Source organism: Anoplopoma fimbria, chromosome 6 (assembly GCF_027596085.1).
Source record: "Anoplopoma fimbria isolate UVic2021 breed Golden Eagle Sablefish chromosome 6, Afim_UVic_2022, whole genome shotgun sequence".
NCBI classification, from domain to species: domain Eukaryota; kingdom Metazoa; phylum Chordata; class Actinopteri; order Perciformes; family Anoplopomatidae; genus Anoplopoma; species Anoplopoma fimbria.
Window position 1 is genome coordinate 22935109 of NC_072454.1, and position 19789 is coordinate 22954897.

A 19789-nucleotide genomic window follows, 5' to 3' on the forward strand; every position below is an offset into this window, starting at 1 on the left:
GCCCTCTGTGTTAATTTTTTTGTGCCGACGAGGATGTGAGATTGAGACAGGAAGTGACCGATAAGGAGAGGAATGCTGGGAAGGAGAGAGGGGGATCATTGGGTGCAACATGGCTCAGCCTTGAGCTAAAAGACACACCCCTACACTCACACACACACTTTCCGACGGAAATTCTATTTTGCCCGTTGTCAGCAGAGGAATATCAGAGGTCAAAGGTCAGACATAGAAAATAACCTTCCAATTACAGTAGGCCACAGGGGACGCGACCCCACGGCCCCTCCACCACATCCCATCCCGAACTGTAACGCACTGGTATGCCGGTTGCATCACTTGCTTCGCTTGGCCGCTGTATGGATTAACATTCCCGTTCTCATGCCTCATCCACTCCAGCTGAGAGGACGCATGGAGTGTTGTTTGTGCGAGGCATCTCCGCACTCCTCTCCCTTCATTTCCTGCTAATGCTCCGCTCTCCTGTGAACTTTCCACGGGCAGACTGCGGCTAAAGGGGTGGAAGTAATAGCGGCATGCATCACTGCCGTTCTGCCCTTAATAGAACAGTGGCCACATGTATGCAGGTACAGAGCGCACTCGCATAAGATATGCAGTCTGTTAAATTGTTAAAATGTCCACTTATACTGTTGTTTCTAGAAAATGGCTGCAGTAATCACATTAGATGATGTCATTTTATGGTAACAAGGTTACAAACATGTTGTCTCCGGAGGAAATTATTTTGTTTTATATCTACATCCCTTGTGTTATCACACAGGGTTTTCCAGCACATATAGAATAGAATTTCTGTGACTGCAATGTGCTCACGTTGTACCGAGTGCATAAACGATATCTCACTCCCCAGAGAGTTTGAAATTCAACCGAGCTTGTAAGCAGGTCAGTACGCTGCGTAATAAGACAGCACAGCTTTCACAGCAGCATCTACACAGCACACAGTGTCTGTGTTGAGAAGATTCTCACTTAAAAGCTGCCATCTGATATTCTAAATTATATTATAGTTTCATATAAATTAGTTTAAAGGTGCAAAATTCAGAGCGTTATTGTACCCTAAAACACAACTATTTGCTATTTTAAGATATAGTATAGTAATGGCTTCCTGAGCAGAGAATAAAGACGCTCTTTCTCTGTGTTTTGTAATCCGAACTTCTCTGTGATTTGTTCTGCAAATAAGTGTTTGTGAGTGTCTGTGCCCCAATGACTAGCTAATCGCCACCGCTATGCACTGCACTGATACAGTGCTTACAGTTGATAACGCCATCCCCACCCACGGAAGCGTAGCGTTCACCCTATGGGTCCCCCTCAGACTTTGAGCTCTGCCAGAACTGTTGCCGTAGTTTGCAATGCTCATACTGTTAGCAACGTTAACTGCTGGCTGCTGGCTCAGTCGTCAACGAGTTGAGTGTTATGTGGAGGCAATGTGTCAATCACAGGTATGCTCTGAATTTAGAATTTATAACCTTTATTGAGATCATTCCTAACACGGAGGATCGATCTATCCATCTTGCTTAACCATAAGTGGTCTCAGAATTGATCCATGAGGTACACCACAGTTTCCTCTCTAGTTGATGAGATGAAGTCACAGCTTTCCTGTTTGTCAAAGGTCAGACTAGACTCTTAGCCACTGTTTAGCTCACGCAGCTCACGCGATTAGCATTAATTCGTCGTTTTTGATGTGAGCCTGATTTGTGCTATCAAGTCAACGCGCAGTGATGGAGTTCATAGGACTTTTCGGTACGGACCAAGCCATCATTTGGCCATCAGCCGGCCGTCGTGTTCAACCCTGACGACCGAGAGACTGGTAAAAGCTTCAGTCAGGACTCAGAACTCTTTACGAGGGTACCGCACTTTTATGTTATTGCTCTTTGGGTGAAACGGACAACTCATATGGAACTTCTACGCTCCTAAGCGTCACATCAGGATTTGCAACAATGGTTTTCTTTGTTTTATACCGGCTTATGTGTATGTGTGTGCCTGATGCGTGTGGGTCCACTGAGTTCAACCTGATAAAAAGGTGATCATTGTGATTCTATCTGAAAGGAATTATTGTTGCAACTCACCCTAATAAAAGAGAATGATACATTTTTTGTTATTTTAAAAGTCTCAGAGTAAATAATTGATATCCATTATTTCTATGACTTGATTACAGTGTGAAGTTTGGTTATATCCTTTGATAGAGGTCATTTAGGGTTAAAGTATTCAAAGTAGATAATTGTTGAGGAAAAACTGTGTTTTTAAAGTCTCTTTAGCCTATTTGGAATAAAGTAGTACAGATTTGACTAGTCCAAGTATAGTGTTTTTTGAGCTGGACCTGATCCAGTGTGACCTAGATCTGAAAAAACGTAAACCTCCCCTTTGTAGCATTTTCACAAATAGAATAAAGCTTTTACAAATCTGAAACTGAGTCTTAAAGAGTCTCTGGCTTCTCTGGGACAATAGCAGTAAAGCCTCAAGACTTTACTTAGAGGGTCTAAGAGGCGCAAAAAGCGGTAGATCTTTCGCTCGAAGATTGATGTTCACTATCCCTTAACTTTCCCAATAAATGATGAATCAGAAGCTGTGTAGTAGAAGTAACAGTAGCTGCGTTGTGAGTATGGCTGCAAACTCTTGAGTCTTGGAGAACTAGAAAGCTTTAATTGCCTGAAATCAATGTCCATTTTGCCTTTGCAGATAGGATTATTATTCATAAAGCTTAATAACACTGAGAAACACAAAACCATGGAATCTGATTACCGTCAATCACAACTTTTCAAAACAAACCTTCCTTCACAGTCAGCTTTTTGCATGGTGTCTGGCTGACATGAACCCCAAACGAGAAAAAATAAACTCCAACCCCACAATTTGGAACATTGCTTGGCATAGTAGCGTGCGCTGTTGACATACCAGCCTGCAGCCAAATGCGTTCGAGGGTGTTCCAGATGTAAGTGGGTCCTTGGCGACGCACGGAGCTGAGGTCCGACACCTCAGAGAGCGCCGCCTCCAGACGAGACACTGCAACCGACGAAGGGCTCAGCGAACCTGTGAAGAGTTAAGAAATGATAAGCGTTAGAGCTGTTTAAGTGTCAGTAACCCTGGTGTGCAAATGAAGTACACTTTAACACCATGAATGTTACAAGTAAAAAAAATGCTTAAAAAACTCAATCATACTCAATTGAAACCATTCAATACCATTCAATATGACAGAAGAGCCATTCTAAGAAAAACAAATATTCATTCCACGTTCATTTCCTGAACATCGATTGATTTCCTGTGACCACATGGCCCTGACCCCTGACCCTGCTAGAAACACAGGTGTGGAGGAAGTAATTTCATTCATATTTAACGTTTCAGGCAAACATAGGTTTCATCAAGGTCAAATGCCAGGAGATTGGGACTGACCCACACGTTCACCTTTCTCCTGAGTATTTACCCAACAACAGAGAAAAAGGTGGAAGTGTTTAAAGAAAAAAAAATCAACCAGAGAAAGAGAGAGAGAGAGAGAGAGAGAGCAGACCAGTGGAGGCGTCCTGGAAGTCGGGCAGGGTGAGGTGGATGGAGGGTTTCCTGGGTCCAGGGCTGACCTCCGCCCGCTCGGCCATCGGTATGCTGCTGCTGTCATCTGTCTCACTGCAACGTGTAAAAGCACAGTACAAACATAATGAGCAATCGCAACGGAGACATGCACTACGTGTTCTGACATTTAGAGTTAAATGGTTCTGTAAATACTTCACGTGAAACGATTCATTGACAAGTTATTACCTTTAGTTTTAGACTTCAATTGCCATATAAATTGAAAAAAAGTTATTTCCTCTATTCTGTGAGTTTAAAGAGGAATAGCAATTTAAATTAAATCCCAATTTAGTCATTCATTTATATATATTTTTTCAAGTGTACATATTCACATTCTTGATGGTGTATTATGTTAATACTGATGTTTTTACCTCAATAAGCATCTTTTTCTGCCTAAAACCATCTTGTATGCATCACCATAGAGGCTTATAGAGACAAATTGATTCTGAATACTTCAGTGGTGCGATGCTAACTCTCCCACCATGCTGCTAACTGGGTTTGTGTCTGCGATGCTGGTAACTTGTAGATTTCAGCAATCGTACAATGTTGATAGTGACTAAATAGTAGAAGCACATTTTGTGCATAAAAGAAGAACATTAGACAGAAGAACAATGTTGAATATGAAGTGAAAGAGACAGAATCTGCAGAAACTGACATGGAAGCATTTCTATAATCTGTTGCATTGTTTCTAATTTGATTGATAAAATCTTTTTCCGAGTATAAATTCCAAAACAGTCTGATTGTGTGCCCACACATATACTGTATATATAAAATACCACTCCAGTGATTAATACATTGATTTAGTGTATTGTGACAAAAAAGAGTGTAAACAGTCTGCACTTTTGAAAAAAATTAATTTAAAAGATGGAACCTGATCATTCACGTCACGATATTGTAGCTGTTTTCTGCAAAGCGTCTGCTCTAGAAACAATGTACATGTTATAGGATGTTGATATTATATATTTAGAGTACATTTAGGGTTCCCTATGTGATGACGAACAATAAATAATTTTACTCCATATCATTTTGACTGTCTAAGATGTGACAACTTTGATGCTCAATATCTCAAAACCACTCAGATTGCAGACGGAACCTCACATAGTCATGACATATCGGAAATGCTTGAGTTCATGAATACACACACACACACACACACACACACACACACACACACACACACACACACACACACACACACACACACACACATTATGGGTAATCAATACTGCAGCGGAAAACAACCCCCTTTCCAGCTTCATCATGCATAGCAGTAAAAAAAAAAAATGGCACCACATTCATGCAATACACAAGCTCAAAACGCTAATCCGGCATGCGCACACTCACGTGGAGCGGCTGACGTCGTAGCGGCTCAGCCACTGTTGCAGCATCTCTTCACAGGTCTGCAGGGCTGCGGCCGGGCCAAAGAGGGCCTCTTCCAGCTTCACCTTTGTGAACAGCAGGCTGGACCAAAATGAAAAAAACCCACACACACATTACTCATCTCTGTTTAATCTTATGCCGCTTGTTCACGTTTTTATTACCACATCACAAACTTGTTTTTGCACCCGTACGTATATTAAACTGTAAACCAGTTAGCCCTTATGAGGGCCCAAACCTATTCTTATTATTACTGATCACATTGGCGACAGTGTGAACACACAACATGGTATTCAGTGAAAAGAAGAATTGTACCGCAGGTTTACAATTAACTTTTAATACTTGTCAATGTCTACAACTAAAAACTCCAATGACCTTCCTCGCAGTTGTTCGCTTCAGTTTCAGTTTACATCCATGTCTGCGTAAAATGTCATCCGTTCATAATCTTATCTTATAAGACATTTGTGTGAAATCATCATAATCAGCAAATCAGTCCGACTTTTTATGTTTAAACTGGACTGTCTTACATCTTTTGTTCGTTTTTTCCTTGTTTCATGTTTTTCTTGCTTTTATTTTGAAGCTCACTCCTCAGGTGTCTTGTCTTGTTTGACTTCCTGCCTTTGTGATCGTCTGTCCCGCCTTCATTATTTTCACCTTTCTCTCGTCAGCCCTGTAGTTCCTGTTTAGTCCTTATCTATACCTTTGTTCTTCGTCGGTTTCTCTCCTGTTATGTTGGGAGTTCTGTTCCACTCTGCCTTACTCCTTGCCTGTTGTTTCCTGTCTGATATGTTCGACTGGAGTTTGTCAGTTTATTTGAATTAAATCATTGAATAGTTTCTGCTGCCTCCTCATCCTTGTCTGCATTTTGCCCCCCCTTGTTGCCTACTCTCCAACCCTAACAAATCTTGAGTTTTGCCATGTGAGGTCACAGCGACCTTGACCTTTGACCACCAACTTCTAGCTGTTCATCCTTGAGTCCAGGGGGACGTTTGAGCCAAATTCTCTCAAGGCATATTCCCGAGATATTACGAGAATGGCACTGACGTGAAGTTATTTCATCGTTGCGTTCAAGTTGACCTTTGTGACAAATTTGAAGAAATACCCCTCCAGGCGTTTCTAAGATTTTACACAAATGGGACGAACGTGAAGTCAGAGTAACCTTGACCCTTGATCTTTGACCACCAAACTCTGCTCAGTTTATCCAAGAGTCCAGGTGGACACCTGTAGCATATTTGAAATAATTCCCTCCAGGCGATCCTGAGATATTGCATCCACAGGAACGGGCTGGATGGACAGACGGACAACCCAAAAACATAATGCCTCGGGTCACGGCTGTTGCCGGCCTGCTGCACCTGGAAACAGGCCGATATTATCCCTTGTTGCTGATTTGATTGAAAAAGCGAAGGAAGCATATACATGTGCATTTAAATGTACACAGTCATGTCCACATGTATGTGTTTGAGCTTCTCCAGTAGCTCCAGTAGCTGTGTTAAGTGCTCAGGACCCGTCAACATCATACTGAGGCACACGTGGATCAATACAAACATGTGAGTGGGTAAAGATAGTTATCAACAACGAGCTCTAAGAGTCCATGTACACGTGTGTGTGTGTGTGTGTGTGTGTGTGTGTGTGTGTGTGTGTGTGTGTGTGTGTGTGTGTGTGTGTGTGTGTGTGTGTGAGTGTGTGTGTGTTGAGAGGTTGATGAGGAGAGGACATAGAGTGTTTCCGCTCGGAACCTTTTTAGTTGAAGACAACTGGTTAAGTGATATGGGAGTCTCTGATGTGAGTGTGTGTGTGTGTGTGTATGTATGTTTGTGTGTGTAGTAATTGCCAGAAGGGGCTCTCGGAGGATGCAGCCTGTCATGGGCATCACTCATCCATGAGAGAGAGGCAGAGAGATCACGGTGTCGGCCACATCTGAGGCCCACCTGACTCGCTGTGCTGTCCACTGCCTCCCTGTTGATGAAGGCTCCTCCGCTTCCAGGAGGAATATAAGGAAGGACGGGGGGGGGGGGGGAGAAATGAATGTGGGGCTGTGGGTGGAAGGAAAGGGTGAGGATCAATAGCGAAGCGAGATGAGCTTTTGTCAGAGGGGGGAAAACTTGGTGGCCGGTTGGGGGGGAAGGGTGTATATGCGTGTGTGGAGGGTGTGAGGAGAAGATGGAGGGGTGTTGGAAGAGGAACAATTTGAAAATGTACCTGTGTGTGTGTGGGAGGATGGGGGTGGGGTTTTCTGACGCGCAAATGACAAGCGTCGCCGAGGGACGCTGTGTTAAGGATACGCCTGCCAGTAGGGGTCCACCCGAGTGTGTGATTGTGTGCGTCTCCAGGCTACCCATTACCAGTGTAGCGGAGCATTTAGAAGCAGTGCGATGGTGTAAACCCATCCCAGTGTTGAAATGTGACAAGGTGTGTGCGTGTGTGTGTGTGGGTGGGTGTATATCATGCGTGACTTCCATTACTGTGTATCCAGGATGTAAAACATAAAGACCCACATTAATTTAGTTAACTTTAAACTCCGATATACAAACAAATATTATTTTTTACACAAATAGTGGTCTCATTCACAAATTAATTCTAATCGAATCAGTTTTCTTTGATAAAAAAGTAGAAGGTACAAGCTTGTGTACATAGAAAATTTGGGGAAGAAGTTAACTACGACTCACATGGTGCATTTTGGCAAGAGATATCCAAGCTAAAGAGTATGCTGTTGAGAAAACTCAGTGATCAGCTGAAATTGGTTCAGTTATAATATACTAGATTGGTTTTCACAGCAACAGCTCATGGGTAATATAGTATCTAGAGCCAGAAATAGCTGAAACACCTAACATAAGCCCATATGATTATAGGAGAAAGTCTTGTGTTTCTATGTTAAAGGTACAGTGTGTAGCATTTAGGGGGATCTATTGGCAGACATGGAATTTTATATTAATAACTATGTTTTCTTTAGTGTATAATTACCTGAAAATAAGAGTCATTGTGTTTTAGTAAGCTTAGATTTAGCAGTTTATATCTTAATACGGAGCCTTCTGCCGTGTTACTACAGTGGCCCAAACTGGACAAACTAAACACTGGCTCAAGAGAGGGACAATCACGTTTTTTTGTGTTTTTGCTTCGGCCTCTGTAGGGAGAAGCTTCAGTGAAATCTGAAACCTTACAACTAGAAGCCCCAAATCCTACATGCTTTACCTCTTAATGTAACATTCAGGATTTTGTTGAAGGAAAAAAATCTAAATTGTAATAGATGAAACATGGAGGAAATGAACAGTATTCTCAGGTGGCAAATCAGAAAACGGAGTAAGTTTTTCTAACATAGATATGATGATATTTCTATAAAACTGTCAAAATCTCAATAGAAGCAATAAAACTCTAATAGTAATTTAAAGCTGTTTCAACTAAAGCCCATTTTCTCAGCGCAACTGAGGCCACTATTTGAGAATTAAATCACATATTCATACCACAGTCTTTACAAATTGGTTTCACTCTGTACATTATAGTATGCAATATCAAACTGATCTAGCTCATCCAAGTACTGAATGTTTTCCACCTTGTTATTCAGCGCACACAGTCAGTGTTTCCCCTCGCAGCTTCACAAACGCTGGATTTCATCAAGATTACAGCACTCCAAAACTACACGTCAGATCACAAAAAGATGTCATTTCCAGGCTACTGTGGAGTGAGCCTGGTGTGTGTGTGTGTGTGTGTGTGTGCACAGTGCTTATGGTGTTTAAGGAGCAGAGTAAAACGCACGGCAGTGGCCAGCTAAGAGCGACGAGCGAGTGCCAGAGTAAAGTCCATGTAAAAATAGCTAATAATGTTCCCTTGAAAAAGTGCTACATCTACAGTACTACTCATCCTGCACTCCCACGGAGCAGAGTGTGGATTCTCTCAGGGCAAACACACACACACACACACACACACACACACACATCATGCTAGAGTTTATTTATATATATGTATATAACTCTCTCTCTTTCTCTCTCTCTCTCTCTTTATATATATATATAGTATATATACGTACAGTTTACACAGTGCATGCATAGAGATTAAAACACACAAGCCTGTGCACACATGCTTGCTTTGTGTAGCAGGGTATAAGCCAGGCATGCATGTGCACGCTAATACTCACACTCGCACAGATGCTCACGCGTGTACGTGCACAAACGCACTGGCTCATGCTGCAACATCCCGTTAGATGAATGCAGAATCAAAGGCCGGGATTAATCATTCTCTTTAGTACAAACTGTTAGACCAAGATCCCTCTCTCTCTCTCTCTCTCTCTCTCTCTCTTTTACACACACGCACACACACATACACAACCCTCCCCTCTCTCTCTCTCTCTCTCTCTCTCTCTCTCTCTCTCTCAATCTGTAGCAGAATCCCATTTCACATTGAAATGCATGCCTGTTTACTGGGTGATTAAAATTTCAAAGAAAAGGGAGAAACGGAGACGGAGAGATACAAAAGATGAGAAGCAAGAGGAGAAAGAGAGGGCGAGAAAGAAAGAGAGTGAGAGGGAAGGAGATGGAGAAGGAGGAGGGAGAGAGAGAGAGAGAGAGAGAGAGAGAGAGAGAGACAGGAGCCGGGGGTAGAGGATGTGGGAGAAAAGGAGGAAGGAGAAATACAGTGAGCTGACAGTTTGCTGTGGTGCAGAGACGCAGCGGCTAACAAGAATCACACACATGCATGCACACACACACACACACACAACCGTGATACACAAACATGTATGTGCCAGATTACAATCTGGCACACACGTACATCCATATCCCCCCTTCTCCACAACACACAAATACACACACACACACACACACACACACACACGAGTATCGCGGCATGCCCAGCACCATGCACGATGCAAGCTTTGATCTGCGATGCTCGCTCACACATCCAGAGCAAATGATATTCAGTGAGCTTGTTACTGAGAAAACCTACTTTCACTACCTCTCTCTCTCGCTGTCCATCTCTCTGTCTTGATCTCTTATGTTTCGACTCTGCAACTAGGCCTTAGCCCGACTATTCCTGAGGGAATTGATATATTCAGGCCGAGTTTGGATTCATATTCACATGCATGTTGTGGGTTTTGGTTGGATAAAGGGCTAAAATATTGTTTGTAATAAAATATTATAATCAAGTAGGCTACTTCTTGTCTTTTTCTCACTGCACTTAAACTGCATTTGCATTTAAAAGTAAGTTTTAAACTTGCCTCCCAACAGGAAGTTGGATCAACCAATGAGGGCCGTACAATATGGCGTAGATAGTTGGGAGATGTGAACATTGGCTTGTACTGGAGCCACCGCAATGTGGTTATTGATCTCTGCTGAGATGAATCCTTGTAACAAAATAGTTCCCACTTTACACAAACACATCACTTTGTGTGAAACCAACGGGTCACAACTTGCTAGCTAGCTAACATTGCGGACTGTGTGTCGTGGAGGGCAGAAAGATTTTTTTTTTATCGACTCCCAACTGAAAAAAGCCAGATATTATACAATATTTGACCTACTTTTGTTCAGTACTACTTTTGTACAGTGTTCTTTTTGCCTCAAGGGAAAGTCACATTTCTGTTTGGCCTTATAAAAGCTGCATTAATTGCTAATGGCTAATGTGTAAGCAAACATTTGCCCATTAACACAAGCAGCAGACCTGTCGCAAGCTACATTAACACTAATTAGAGTTTTGCTTCTTGTCACCTAAGGGATGTAAGTCAAATATTTACTCCACTTATTGCTATGTTTTGGTCTCCACCAACTCCTGAGGGAATATCTAGCTCTTTAGCTGATAAATGCTCCTCTGTACTCGCTAACTAGTTGCTAACTTTGTCCGTTTGGTTCTTGGTGCTGGGCACGTGGTCAAAAATGGGTTAATTCCCGTCTGCTCCACCTCTAAACGTGGCTGATGAGACTGAACAAAGATATTTAGGTAAAAGATAAGATAAGAGGAAAACTGCGAAGTCCAATTATTATTTTGTGTCGGTTTGTCACTCCAAGTGTCACCTTTCATATTACAGTCATTTAATCCATTGTTAATATAAAAAAGTATTTTTTAGTGTAGTCGTTATGATTGACTTCTGGGTATACTTACAAATGTATCTGTGAGGAGAGATGTTAATGAGAGCCGATTGATATTAACTACTACAATATGACGTTTCCAGTAATATTCACAGTTAGTTGCTCACTCATTATGGGCAGATTGTCAAAGCAGTAGACTAGACTGCGTTTCACTCAAACCAGTACTTTGAGAGAGAGATGAGGCGGTATGAAAAAGTGTGTTAGCTGTCGGTCCCAGGCCAGTTGGCCCCAAATGAATTGGGCCAGGTCAGGCTAAGGCTAACATTTCAGGCCTGTGCAGAACTCCCATGTGTGCCTCTCTTCAGCTTTCACTTGGCTCAGGTCAGATATGTTTTACTGGCATGACAGAGCAGTAAATTTAGAAACAAAGATCAATGAAGCTTAGAGGTAATACAGTTAATGGACATTCAGTTCAGAATTCATTTGAATTAAGCTGTTCCCGCTCAGTGAACAACCGGTTTACAGATCTGTATCTCTCTCTCTTTCTCTCTGACTCAATGTCTCTCAACCGCACCATAACAACAGTTTGGGAACAACAACTGATGCTGCCTGCTCTACCCATATGACCTCATGGTTACCGGGGCGATGGGGGATTCCTGGCGCAGAGAACGACGTGATTGGCCGAGCCCAGAAAAGTGCTCTTAAATGGGTCAAAGCAGTCAAGTGTCTCCATGGAGGAGGTGTGTGTGTGTGTGTGTCTAAGTGTGTGATTTGAACAGAGACAGCACAAATTTCATCTTCCAATTTTCATTACAGCGCTGATCAGCAAAGCTTGTGTAATTATAAAGCCATTGTCTTCTTTCCTGTACCCACCCAATCTGTCTCTGTGTTTTCTTCTCCTTCCTGTCGGCTCTTACATTCTTCCTTCCCTTCGTTGTTTCATCACTGTTCTTGTTTTTCTGCATTTCCTCTCTCTTCCTCTCCCTCCTGATGTATGGATGCAACCCCATCTGTCTGCACTGGGACCGTGGAGGCCAACACTGACCCCAAATGGCTGTGTTATGAAATGCCTTGCTGGGCTTTGAGAGAAAATACATCAGAGAGATGATGCAACACGCTTCCATATTATGGTGAGCGTGAAATAATTGGCCTGGATAGACACCGTTAACCATGTACTAACCATGTACGATACAACCAAGCTTCCTCCACAGCTGATGAATGTTTGTTTGTTCAGAATGAACATCCTGTAAACTTCTTTGAGTCTTTTCAGCTGAGATGAGAATAAAATTTTGGGGAAAAAAATACAATATTTTTTGTTGAGAAATTAAATAAAATTGGTCTATAATAAAACAAACAAAAAAAAAAATGTTAATGTAGATATTTGGTTCAAAAGCATTTTGTAAATTAAAAAACACATGTATATATACTCATGTATATGTACATACATATGTACATACATATAATTAAATCTTTTTTTTAGTCATTCTTATATACTTATGTGAAAGAAATTTCCATTTTAAGTATATTTATATTGAAGCATAACACACTATGAAAATGTTGGTGAAAATGGTGGATGCATGGTAAGAGAACCCAGTACCCCTGCCCAAAACTGCATCCCTATCTGCCTTAAATGAATTTGAGTGCAAATGTCCAGGTCAGTTTTCTTCTGTCTTAGTGCAGCAGACCGGTGGGTTTATGTGTCGGGACAACTCTGTTTTGTCAGGAAAGCAGCACTCAGGCTCGGGGTCGGGTCAGAGCTGCCGTGTTCAAAGGGCAACGGTGTACGAGGGGCATAGGTACCGCAATGCAGGCCTCCTCTAAATAAGGCGTTGAGTGTGTGCTTGTGTGCCCGGCCTCCAGCACACTCAGGCTGAGACACCCTATCCCAACGGAGCAGGCTAGTGATAGGACATGGTGCTACTCCTACACATACACAAGCATAAAAAAACAAAAAAAAACACAAAGTCTAAAAAGAAATCAGCGACCGATTCGATCCTCAATTCACCAACACTGCCACCAACATTTTCTGTTGCCTGCGTGAGTGGGACGGTACAGTGGGGTTTTTACTTGAAGTTGCCGGGGTGCTGGCTGAGGGCCAAGCCCAGGGTATCCAGGGCGTGACGGTGGTGTTTCTGGGCGCTCAGCAGCAGAGTCAGCAGGTGGAGGGAGTGCAAGTCGTCCCCACGGAGAGATAAAGCCTCCTGCAGAGGCTCTATGGCTGCCGATACCTGCCAGACACATAGCCATCCTCAGGTATGACTTACAATCTGCATTGGTTTCTGATAGCTAATGTCTGTTGTTTAATGCATATAATAAATACCTGGCGTACAAGTGCCAGCTGCAGAGCCAGATACATAGCAATCTGAGCATCCTGGGGGTCTAATGAATGAGCCCTGAGGAGGAGAGAGAGAGAGAGAGAGAGTGAAAAAACCCTGAATAGTTCACAATGTGTTAGCAGTGTATTTTTTTAAATTGGCATATGAAACAAACCTATCTTAGTGGGGTAAGATTAACCACAAAACTACAACAGCTGATGAACAAGCGAAAGACATGTGATGGAGAATAGAAGAACAGGAACCTACTTGCTCAAAGCTCGCAGTGCTTTTTTGTTGAATTCATCACGATCAGCTTTTAGAGTCGCTGTAGAGAGAGGGCAGAACTACAAGTTTACTTGGCACAGTTTCAGCTTTGCTTTAATTCAGCAGTAAAAGCATATGTGATATGAAATATGTGAAATGCAAGCAAAGTGGGCTCAACTAGTCCTCACACCTAAACAGAAAAAGTGTGTTTGTCATGCCCTCACAGAATGATTTTGTCTAACTATCTGCAAGAAACCAAAATAATATTTCCCAAAATATCGAACATTTCCCTTAAAGGTGCATTATACGAGATTGGGAGTTTTTCTATTGCCTCTCAACGGCTCTCAACATGGCGACCACTGAGCCAGTTGCTCGCAGCTTCAATGCTAACAGTGCAAACTGCGGCAACAGTGCTGACAGCGCGAACAGCGTTTATCTGAGGGGGAAGCCGAGGATGGATCTGCATCTGTAATCGCCATATGAGTGCAGTGCAGAGCAGTGCAGGGCAGAGCAGTGCAGAACGGCGGTGAGCTAGCTCAAGGGGCACGCTCACATACACAAATAACCTGTGTACTGCACCTTTAAGGTCTGGTTAATTTTAGCCTATTGCAATAAGGTTAACATCAGGGAAAGATTGTGATCACAACATGTTGACTGGTAGAGGAGTCAGGATGTGAACACATGGTGAAACCAAGAGGTTGGGTGTACACTAATCATCAGAAAAACACCTGTTGTTTCATGAACCCATGAACAATACTGTTGTTTCCCTGGAGAACAAAGTATACTTGTCTAATTGTTGGCTTGTGTGTGTGTCCTTACCATCAGAGGCCTGTAAACTGCAGCAGAGTCCCAGGGACAGGTAGGCCCTAGGTAGAAGTTCTCCGGCTCCTTCCCCCAGAGACACCACACTCTGTGACAGAGCCTCAGCCTCCTCGAACTGCACACACAAACATGCACTCAATCAGCCACTGAAGAATGCTGGTTTCACTGTGTAAACTTCAACTGCGCAGGTGAAACACAGAATTATTCCGCTCACGGAAACCAATAACCTATAAGACTAAACATGCAAATGTGGCTGAGTAGCAAGCAGGGAAGTATTGATGGCTGAGCCTTGGTGTGATTTTAGAGTGAGGACGGTCCAGAGCAGACTCAAGGACGACGCAGAGTTTGCTGAAGGACACACACACACACCTACACTCTGGCCCACACACGCAGCAGCAGACTGCAGGCGGTGCGTGGCTGAGCCGAGATGAGGGGAAAAGTGTGTCACACTGTGTGAGGTAATGCGGGCGGGTCAGGTGGGCGTGGGGGGTAATGCCTTTGAACGGCACGCCAGCGCAACAGCGAGCTAACTGCTCTTACTCCCTCCCCCTCCCTGCTCCTCCTCTTTTTCTTCTTCCTCCCTTCATCCTCTTCCTCTTTCTCTCTTTCTCTGAATCCGGCCCTCGCAAGTTCAAAGCCCGTACACAATAGCACATAGTCATTCAAACACACAGCCCGTCCATGCACGTCTTAGGAGGATTAAGTTGTTGGGTTTTTTTCTCTCTCTCTTTCTCCCCTGAAAGAAGAACATGTCGCTGTTGTCGGGTGAAAACCTTGCATCTGCAGAACTGCTCTTCAGGAATTTTTACTTTTTTGAGTGCTCTGGAATAACTGAAAAAAGAGTGAAGGAATTGTAGTTTTGGTCTTGTCCGTGGGCCACAAAAAAAATAAAATAAAACTGTTCCTGGCTAGATAATAGTCCAGACTAGTTCAGTGGAGCTGATGGTGGATAATGGTGGCCCATTTATGTAATGCCCCACTGCACTATGGCCACAGTGTCCCATTGTGATTAAGGCTGTAAGCTCCTTAGTGTCTCCGGCCCGCCATGATCTCCAGCCCCCGACAGATGTGCTCTCTCCATTCGCCCCTGTTAGCTCCTCTCTTCTAATCTCTGACCCCTTTCTCTCTCTCTCTCTCTCTCTCTCTTTCTCTCTCTCTTTCTCTCCCACCCTCAACACCACTGTAAATGTTGACTTTCTCACTCCTGCCTAGATCATGAAACAGCAGGTCGATATCCAACCTGGCCGGGCTTTACAGCAACGGGTATCTGCCTGAGTGACCCCAGCGTAAACCCCGAAAAACATAAGCGCTGCTGTGTTACGGCTCTGTACATACATACCGAACATTCAGTATGGGCATCTGTCCGTGTGGCGCACAATTCCATGACCCATCCTCACCTTTCACCTTATCATCTCATGAGTGTCCGGCAGCTCATTGGTTACAGATGCAGAATGAATCCTTGCTGCTCCGTCTGTAATCCTGTGCATTTTGAGCCTTTACATATATTTCTTTGGCTTTGTTACAGATCAACAAGCGTTGTGACTTCTTAAAAGGACAGTTCAACCCCGAAATCAAAAATATGCCTTTATCTTCTTACCTTTTCTGCTATTTATCAATCTTGATTGTGTTATTGGTGTGAGTTGCTTAGTTTTGGCAGTAGAGATGTCTGCCAAAAATAATACATTTGGAAAACTCAACTGCAAAGTCTCTTTTCAGAAATCATGCTAGCAGCTCTGTGAGACTGTACATTAGCACAGCAGTGCTTTGAGCTTAGCGCTAATGCCAACACACTAACATGCTCGCGATGACAATGCGAACACGCTGATGTTTAGCAGGCTTAATGTTGAAATCTTAGTTTAGCATGCTAGCATGCTAATATTTGCTAATTAGCATGAAACACAGTGTACAGCTGAAGCTGATGGGAATGTCATTAGTTCTGCGGGTATTAGGTCATTACATTTTGGCCTGATGATTGCACTTGATGAAAAGTGAAAGGATGAATGGTGCATCAAATTCCATTATAATTGTTTGAGATATTTCAGTCTGGGTCCAACATTGCCATCCATAGAGCCCTACAGTATGGTTAAGAAATAACCAAATACGAAATAAAAAATAAACATAACATTTTCTGTCATAGAATTTTGTTTGGCACCACAGTCATCATCTCATGAGCTCTTGTTGGGATCCTGATCCCCGGGTTTGGAACCACTGCTTCAAGGGTTGATGACTTGTGAGCAGTTTAAACTGTTTTTTTTAAGAGGGATGAAGAGTTGAAAGATACAAGATTTCACAAGTGAAAAAATGATCATGTCGGATATATATATATTTTGCAATAATTATTTTCAGTTTTATCATTTTGATCATCTCATGACCCACTCAGAATGATCCAGGGTCCCCCTTTATGGCATTATGGAATTTGAATTTATTGACAATTTCAAATATATCATTGCAACATCATCTCTGGGAAATGTAGAGCAAAAACATCAAAGCCAGAGCAAGAGGTCATCATCTCAATCTTAATGTCTGTAGAAGGCTCAGGCTGACGAACCTGACTCAACTGCATGTGTGTGTATTTGAGTCCAAGCATGTGTAAGGTGTGTGTGTGTGTGTGTGTGTGTGTGTGTGTGTGTGTGTGTGTGTGTGTGTGTGTGTGTGTGTGTGTGTGTGTGTGTGCAATGTGTGTGTCCTGCATACAAGTGTATGTGAATGTTTTGTGCGTATTCACCCAGTGCAGTTGACCAATGCAGACTTTAGCAGCCAATAGGGGCAATGAGGGGTCCTCCGGTCTCATCCTGGCACACTCCTTTAATACAGACACAGCACCAACCCACTGGAAGGAACACACACACACACACACACACACACACACACACACACACACACACACACACACACACACACACACACACACACACACAAATGTCAGTGACAAATCATGATTCATGTGCACGCAGCAGCAAGTTTATCATGCAGCCACAGATGACATGGATCGCTTTTAAACGAGCGCATCAAACGCACATCAACCTTCCTTACACAGTCCTAATAGACCCATTTAGACACACAGTCACTTAATACATGTAGGTCAATCATTAATGAACCACGCGCACATGTGTTCGCACGCACGCGCACACACACACGCACGTGCACGTGCACCCCGGCTGGCCCTAAATAGAAGCGGATCTGACGACACTGAGGCAGGCCCCTTCTCCTTCTAGGGAGCAGCCTATTTCTAGAGCTCTCCATTGATCTGCAGTGTCACTTCATCCTGCAACCTAGATCAATTTTTTTTATGTCACACACATGGCAGCGCGCACACACGCTGAAGTAGGAGGAAAGAGAGAAAGGGTTGTAAGCTATTCCAGCTCCTTTAGAGGAATCCCATTTGAAGAATGTCCTTTTTAAGCATTTCAACAATTATTAAGCAGCAAATAGATCCAATAGTATTTCCTAAATCTTTTTTTTTGTGCAAAAGCAGGTGGTGGTTGCCATAAAGGACGATGCATTCTGTAACAGATGGTTTAGACTAATAAGGTAGTTGAATGCCCACTAGTGTACTTTGTTTCGCAATTAATCTACTTGGCAATTGTCAAACCCATCTGCATCTCCGAGCAGACTGCTCCGTGAGTGCTATTTGTTGCACACGAGGGCGAGGAAGGAGCGCAGCAGTGTACAGGACAGAGGTATGGCAGGAGATGGATGTCGCCTTCGGGTGTGGCGTGGCGCGGCGTGTGGGAAGGGGGCTGTCGCTGGTGTATAAGGAGCAATGAGCTCACCTTCCCGGCCGCCATGAGTGACAGGCCCAGCTGGTGCCAGAGGTGGAACTCGTTGAATGAAAACTTCATGGCTCGCTCCAGACACTGCGAGGAGAAATGCAGACACACAAGCACCTCTTAGTGGTTTAATTCATGAAAAATGGACATGCACATGCAGAGGCTTAAGGAGTCTGGCCAGGTTAATCCAGACGGAGCCAAAGAGTAAAGCCAAGGTTAAGAACTTAAAATGTATTCCCTCATTATTTACATAACTCTAAACTGAATGGCCCCTCTTCTTGACCACATTTCTAGCTTGGAATGACTGTCAGTCACCACTCGCCACCCACTCAGCGCTGTTTCAGCACATAATGATGTGATTGATGTGTGTGTGGAATAGTAGAGCATGGCGTGGAGCACCGCTCAGTCAGGTGTTGTCAGTCATGCAGAACCAGGAAAAAAGGTCTGGCTAATATTCTGATTAAATAATGTGCACTTATTAAAAAGGCAGCTGAGCGTTTAACATGCATCCAAACATAGCTGTATAAAGCTCAGCGTGGCTAATTGTTTCACTGAAAATACTGTAGGAATTTCTTCAACGATACAATGAACGAACCAAGCTGAAGATCAGTTAAACATGCAGGAATACTTGTATAGTGAGGTCAAGTCAAGGGACTGTCATTGCTGCTACTACATATGTAATGGTGCTGACCCTTGTTAACCCCGCTAAATCAGGCCCCACCACATAACAAATCCCAATTTAGCCCTGTTTAGGGGGTTAATAGGTAGAGGTATAGCTAGGGTTCGGACAAATTAGGATGCAGGAAACAGAAAACTGTCAAAGCACATGGGCGGATTATGAGACATGCAAAAGGCCCAACTCACCTATGAGCAAGATACACAGACTTTTTAGTTGTTTAGCCTCTTTAAGTTGTTCTTTTGTGTCTCTTTGTGTCTTTTTGTAGTCATTTTGTGGTCATTTTGTGTCTCTTTGAAGTTTTGCATCACGTTGTAATTGTTTTGGTGTTTTTGCAGTCATCTGTCTTGGAAGTTGTTTTGTGTCTCTTTGTGGTCCATTTTCTATCTTTTTAGTCATTTTGATTGTCTTTGTAGTTGTTTTGTTTCACTTTGTAGTCATTTTGAATGTCTTCATGGCTGTTTTGTGTCTCTTTGTAGTTTTGAGTCACTTTCTAATTGCAGTTGTAATGCAGTTATATTGTGTACCTTTGTATTCATTTGGTCTCTTTTTAGTCATTCCGAGCGTCTCTGTAGTTGATTTGTGTCTATTTGTAGTCATGTTGAGTCTCTTGATAGCTACTTTGTCTATTTGTAGTCATTCTGTGTCTGTCTGAGGTTATTTTGCCCCTTTTATAAGAAAGGTCGAGTCTCTTTGTGGTCTCTTGCACCTGTTTTGCATCTCTTTGTAGTTGTCTTGGCCTCTTTTAGTCATTCTGGGTCGCTTTGTGGTTGTTTTGTGTCTCTTTGTAGTGCTTTTGAGTCTCTTCATAGTTGCTTTTGTCTATTTGTAGTCATTCTGTGTCTCTGGTTATTTTGCCCCTTTTTATAGTCTTTTTCAGTCTCTTTGTTGTCTCTTTGCAGGTGTTTTGCATATCTTTCTAGTTGTCTTGGTGTCTTTGTAGTCTTTTGTGTCTCTATGTAGGCATTACATGTTTCTTTGTGGTCATTTTGAGTCTCT

The 19789-nt window shown here is 42.9% G+C and overlaps 1 protein-coding gene across 2 annotated transcripts in view; it reads right to left on the reverse strand.

Annotated features, from left to right (window-relative positions):
* ttc7a (tetratricopeptide repeat domain 7A) overlaps positions 1-19789 on the reverse strand; it is a 50476-nt gene that overhangs the window by 15426 nt on the left and 15261 nt on the right. The window contains exons 11-19 of one of the 2 annotated variants that reach the window (XM_054600083.1): positions 18118-18201; positions 17070-17174; positions 14342-14459; positions 13526-13583; positions 13264-13336; positions 13011-13171; positions 4900-5016; positions 3500-3612; positions 2890-3024 (exon numbers count right to left, since the gene is read on the reverse strand). In XM_054600083.1, the coding sequence (XP_054456058.1) occupies positions 2890-3024; positions 3500-3612; positions 4900-5016; positions 13011-13171; positions 13264-13336; positions 13526-13583; positions 14342-14459; positions 17070-17174; positions 18118-18201 (964 nt within the window). The remainder of the gene's footprint in view (positions 1-2889; positions 3025-3499; positions 3613-4899; positions 5017-13010; positions 13172-13263; positions 13337-13525; positions 13584-14341; positions 14460-17069; positions 17175-18117; positions 18202-19789) is intronic. The other variant, XM_054600082.1, reaches the window with a different exon arrangement.